General features: G+C 40.7%; 1 protein-coding gene across 1 annotated transcript in view; it reads left to right on the top strand.

Annotated features, from left to right (window-relative positions):
• KATNBL1 (katanin p80 subunit B-like 1) overlaps positions 1-6,360 on the top strand; it is a 45,109-nt gene that overhangs the window by 31,709 nt on the left and 7,040 nt on the right. The window contains exon 4 of the mRNA XM_015557537.1: positions 4,649-4,932. Within this exon, the coding sequence (XP_015413023.1) occupies positions 4,649-4,932 (284 nt within the window). The remainder of the gene's footprint in view (positions 1-4,648; positions 4,933-6,360) is intronic.

The following is a 6,360-nucleotide window of genomic DNA, read 5'->3' as shown; positions in this document are numbered from 1 at the left end:
GGCCTGGGTTGTGCCTTCCCTGAGGAATCTTACCCATCTCTGACTAACCAGCCATCCTCCAGGGTCAAGCAGGGTGATGTGAGGTGTGCGAATGAGGGAGGGACAGCGACCCCCTGAAAGAGGTTCAGTTCTGTCTCCTTGGTAGCCTATGCCCCTATGGCCTCCATGCCCAGCACCTGCCTTGGGCTCCCCTCGCCTGCTGGCGGGGCCCCGGCTCTGGTCACATATCTTGGGGAACCCAGGTTTCTTCTCCAGGGAGGGCCCAGCTCACACCATTGGGCGAGAGACAGATCCATGGCACCGGCCACCATGAGGCCTCAACTTCAGCGTGAACAGAAAGCCCAGGCAATAGCTGTGGGCAAATGGACTGTGAGAAGGGAGGGCCCTCTTGACACAAGGGCAAGAGGAGCCAATACTGGACAAAGGACAGTCCCGGGACAGGGCTTTCTCAGCCCAGGATGTCAGGCTCTTGGCACAAGACAACTCCATGTATGGGGCATATACCAGACACTCCCTAGTCATGGCAGAAAAGGGAGGTGCCCTTCCTGGAACAGTAGGGTAGGGAGATTCTAGAAAAGGCTGTGTTGAGGAGAGAAGGAGAAAGGCCAAAGAACCAGCAAACAAGTAGCCAGATTTAAAAAAAGAAGAAGAAGAAAAGAAAAGTAAAAGGAAAGGAGATGTGGGGCAAAGCTGGGACATATGAACAGACAAAAAGGAGGCACATGTGATCCTCCCAATGGACAGGTGGTTCCAGCTCAGGGCTGTACATCTGCTGCAGACGGGCACTGGTCAGGTGTACTAACTCAGCCTCCCAGAGGTGACGGTCCCCAGGAGGGAGGCAGAGGCTGCTCCTTCTGGAAAGATACAAAACACAACCTCTTTCCCACATCATCACCAGATCTGGTAAAACTCTTGTCTGGTTTGTGCATCCTCCTACCAGACTGAGTCGGCAGAGGCTATTGTACAGGAGGCCCGATGCCTTTTGGCTGCTGTACAACCCTCTGCATTGTATTTTTAAAAAATTTAACATATCCAAAGCAGGCATTAAAAAGAAAAACCCCAGTTGCTCTATTGTATCCATTTTAAGAGTAGGATTGGAGCTTTCTGCTATTACCTGAATCCTGATCTATCACCCTAGGGAGAGCTTGCCAACCCTGCACTTTCCCGGGGTGGGAAGGCTGCAGTGGGGTTAAGGATAAGGCTCCTTGGGCCTACCTTCTCCCATGCCTTTACATGGGGAGTTAATTTTAAATCGATACAAGATGGCAGAGGGGGACGAGGTGGTGCGGAGGCAGCAGCCGGTGGTGGACCAGCAACCCCGGCACCGAGGTTAACCACGTCTCGTCCACAACCTTGCTAGGTGAGGATTATGAAGATGAGAACCTAGTAAACTCTGATGAGGTTATGAAGAAACCATGTCCAGTACAGATTGTTCTTGTTCATGAAGATGACCGTAACTTTGAGCTTGATGAAGAAGCTTTGGAGTAGATATTGCTACAGGAGCACATTCGTGATCTTAACATAGTGGTAGTATCCGTGGCAGGAGCTTTTCGTAAAGGGAAATCATTTCTACTGGACTTCATGCTTAGATATATGTATAACAAGGATCATCAAAGTTGGATTGGTGGAAACAACAAACCATTGACTGGCTTTACATGGCAAGGTGGTTGTGAAAGAGAAACAACAGGCATACAAGTCCGGAATGAAGTGTTTGTGATTGACAGATCTGATGGAACAAAAGTGGCTGTGCTGCTAATGGATACTCAGGGTGCCTTCGATAGCCAGTCAACAATCAAAGACTGTGTAACAGTGTTTGCTCTGAGCACTATGACTAGCTCAGTCCAGGTATATAATTTGTCTCAGAATATTCAAGAAGATGATCTTCAGCACTTGCAGTTATTTACAGAGTATGGCAGGCTTGCAATGGAAGAAATCTACCAGAAACCATTTCAGACATTAATGTTTTTGATTCGAGATTGGAGTTACCCTTATGAGCATTCATATGGTTTGGAAGGTGGAAAACAATTACTTGAAAAGAGATTGCAGGTAAAGCAAAATCAGCATGAAGAGCTACAGAATACATTGATGAACGAGAGCTTCGAAATCTGGTGCCATTGCTGCTTGCCCCTGAGAATTTGGTGGAAAAAGAGATAAGTGGATTTAAAGTCACTTGCAGGGATCTTGTAGAATATTTTAAGGCTTACATTAAAATTTTTCAAGGAGAGGAACTTCCACATCCAAAGTCCATGCTTCAGGCAACAGCTGAAGCTAATAATCTTGCTGCAGTAGCAGGAGCAAGAGAGATTTATTGCAGAAAAATGGAACAGGTATGTGGTGGAGACAAACTTTACATTGCACCTTCAGATCTGGAACGAAAACATCTGGATCTCAAGGAAGTGGCAAATAAACAGTTTCGTTCAATTAAAAATATGGGTGGAGATGATTTCTGCCGTCATTATCAGGACCAGCTTGAAGCTGAAGTCGAAGAAACCTATGCAAATTTCATAAAGCACAACGATGGCAAAAATATCTTCTATGCTGCTCGTAAATAAAAAATAAAAATAAAAAAAAGGGGGCAAGAAACATCTGCACAGGGCTACAAAACCTGACTGGACAACCTGGAGAACCTAGCAAGAGAACATGGACACAGAACCTGGCTGGAGATCCTATCCAGAACATGGCAAAAGATCCTACACAGAACTTGGCTGGAGAACCTGACTAGAGAACCTGGCTATGATGATCACCTGAACGCTGCCTCTGTGTCATGCCTTCTTCGCCAACTCCATCCACACCTTTGGGGACCCCTGGACCTGCTGGGGTTGGCCCCCAGCAAGTCAGGGCACATGCCTGGATCCCTGTTTAAGGGAATTGATGTTCCACTTTCACATCAGTCTTTCTCTTTTTGTCTCCCTTCCTCTCTCTCTAAAAATCAATAAAAATATTTTTTTAAATCTGTTAATCAGTAACAAGTCTATTATGTTTAAATTAACCCATTTTCTCAGTTTTAGTTCCTAATTAACTATCAATAAATATTTTCCACATAAAAAAATTATTTTGAGACCTCAAGAATTTAAAAATTTTTTAAATTAAATTTTATGGGGTGAATTGGTTAATAAAATTATATAGGTTGGTTTCAAGTGTTCAATTCTAATACATTATCTGTATATTGGATTGTGTGCTCACCACCCAAAGTCTATTGTTCTTCGGTCACCAACTCCCTTTATCTTTTACTACCTTCCCACCCACCCCCCTTTTCCTCTGGTAACCACTATACTGTTATCTATGTCTGTAGTTTTGTTTGTTTGTTCATTTGTTTTCAGTTTTATATTCCACATATGAGTGAATTCATATGGTTCTTGACTTTTTCCATATGACTTATTTTGCATAGCATGATATTCCCAGGATTCATCCCTGTTGTCAGGAATGGTGGTATTTCATCTTTCCTTGTGATTGAGTAGTATTCCATTGTATAAATGTACAACAGCTTCTTTATCAAATCATCTCTCGAAGGACATTTCCATTGTTTCCTTATCTTCGCCACTGTGAACAATGCTGCACTGAACATGGGAGTACATATATCTTTTAGAATAAATTAAGTTTTTAGATACCCAGAAGAGGGGTTGCTGGATCATAGGATAACTCTATTCTTAGTTTTTTTGGGAACGTCCATAGTGTTTTCCATAGTAGCTGTACCAGTTTACATTCCCTCTAGCAGTGAATAAGGATATCTTTTTTAAAAGATATGTATATATATTTTTTATTGATTTTTTTACAGAGAGGAAGAGAGAGGGATAGAGAGTTAGAAACACCCAAGAGAGGGAGACATCGATCAGCTAGCTGCCTCCTGCACACCCCCTACTGGGGATGTGCCCGCAACCAAGGTACATGTCCTTGACTGGAATCGAACCTGGGACTCTTCATTCAGTCCAGAGGCCGACACTCTAGCCACTGAGCCAAACTGGTCAGGGCGAATAAGGGTATCTTTTTCTCTACAACCTCTCCAACACTTGTTATTACTTGTCTTGTTAATAGCCATCCTAACAGGTGTAAGATGGTATCTCATTGTAGTTTTGATTTGTGTTTTCCTAATAGCTAGTGAAATTGAACATCTTTTCATATATCTGTTGGCCATTTCTATGTCTTCTTGGGAGAAGTATCTGTTCAGGAGACTTCAACAATTTTTAAGAGTGCAAAGCATCCTGAGGCCAAAACTTTTGAAAACCTCTATACTAAACCGTGAGATGTGTTCTTTTGTGGTTTCTTATTCAAATAAAATTAAGTATACTTTAACTTAATAAAAATAAACTTTAAAATATTCTAATATGTATAATTATTTGTCACTTTGTTAGAAAAAGTTTAGGTGATTAGAAATTGTTATAATTTTCTTTTTCCAAAAATGGCCTGTAATATTTCATTTTAAAAACATCTAGTTATTATGCCTCTTTATTTTCATCTGGTATAAAGTGTCGTCCTGTTCATTGCTTTTCAGGTGGTTTGTAATTTCCCTCTTTAATCTAAAATTTAAGATTTTTAAAAATTCTGTTTACTTCTAATTTTACTGGATTGTAATCACTAAATATGGCCTATTAAATCTTTCTGTTTAAAAACTTTTAAAGGTTTTCATGTGGATCTTTTTTCATTTTTACAGAACAGTTGGACACGCTGTTAAAAGCCCAGATAAACTACGTAAGGTGATCTACCACAGAAAGAAAGTTCATTATCCTTTTCCAAATTCTTGTTTTAAAAAGAAACAGTCCCCTAGAAGTGGGGGCTGTGACATGGCAAATAAAGAAAATGAACTGGCTTGTGCAGGCCACCTGCCTGAAAAATTACACCATGATAGTCGAACATATTTGCTTAACTCCAGTGATTCTGGTTCTTCACAGACAGAAAGCGCATCATCAAAATACAGTGGGTTTTTTTCTGAGGTAAGTTAAGTTTGTAAACTTAACTTTATTCTTGCTATGCTCTTGTTTTTTTTCTTTGCCATATTCTGCTATTTGAATAATTGTCACCCATTGAATTCAGATTTATTTGAATGATCATAACTCCTGACACAATTTTCCTGATTAACCAAATTTGACTCAGTAGTTTCCATTTCTTAAGTTGGTGATATCTGAGGTGACTTCAAATGATTGACAAGCTGCTGTAAATACCCAGAATGACAGGTTGGCCAGTAGAGATTTAAAGGAAGGTAAAAGGAATCTTGCTTACAAAGTAGACCACCAGCCTGGCTGGCGTGGCTTCGTGGTTGAGTGTCGACCTATGACCCCAGGAGATTACGGTTCGATTCCCATTCAAGGGCACATGCCTGGATTGTGGGCTTGATCCCCCATGGTGGGTGTAAAAGAGGCAGCTGATCATAGATTCTCTCTCATCATTGGTGTTTCTACCTCCCTCTCCCTCCCTTCCTCTGAAATCAATAAAAATGTATTTTTTAAAAAAGTGGATCACCAAAACCAGTTATTCAAACACATTTTGTTGGGCTCTCAAAATTACCTAGTAGAAGTTTTATTTTGGCAAACCTACTAAGTATGCTGTTCTTCTGGATCTGGCAAAATTAGTTATTCAAATAGACTCAAGGGAATTTTGAGGGAATGATAAAAACATTCTAAAACTGGATTGTTATGATGGTGGCACAACTCTGTAAATTGGTTATAATAATTGAATCACATACTTTTAATGGATGAGTTTTATGGTCTGTAACTGATATCTCAAGAAAGTTGTTTTTTATAAGAATCATTTAAAAAAATGGTTTAATAAAATTGGTAAACACACATGAATTTATAATAATTATTACTTGTTTATTGTATATGTTGTAGAAAATAAACCCAAAGGAAAAAATTATCCATAATCTCAACATTTGGAAATAACAGTATTAAATTTTATTTATTTATTTATTTATTTTCAAAATAAATTTTTATTGATTTCAGAGAGAGAGAGAGAGAGAGAGAGAGAGAGAAAGAGAGAGAGAGACATCAATGATGAGAGAGAATCATTGATGGGCTGCCCCCTGCATGCCCCACACAGGGGATTAAGCGCCTAGCCTGGGCATGCGCCCTGATTGGGAATCGAACCATGACCTCCTGTTTCGTAGCTCTGGGCTCAACTGCTGAGCCATGCCAATTGAGCTGTATTTATCTACACTAATAAAAGAAAAAAATGGTAATTGGCGTAAGACGCTACCCTTTTCATTGGCTAATCAGGACTATATGCAAATTAACTGCCAACTAAGATTGGCAGTTAACTGCCAACAAGATGGTGGTTAATTTGCATATGTAGGCACAATGCAGGGAGGTGAAAGGGAAAGGAGGAAGAAGCCCCCTGCCACTGACAGTGTCGGAAACCCAGGGGGGAGCC

The sequence above is a fragment of the Myotis davidii genome, unplaced genomic scaffold (assembly GCF_000327345.1).
Source record: "Myotis davidii unplaced genomic scaffold, ASM32734v1 scaffold46, whole genome shotgun sequence".
Lineage (NCBI taxonomy): Eukaryota > Metazoa > Chordata > Mammalia > Chiroptera > Vespertilionidae > Myotis > Myotis davidii.
This window is presented reverse-complemented; position numbering and strand designations above follow the sequence as displayed.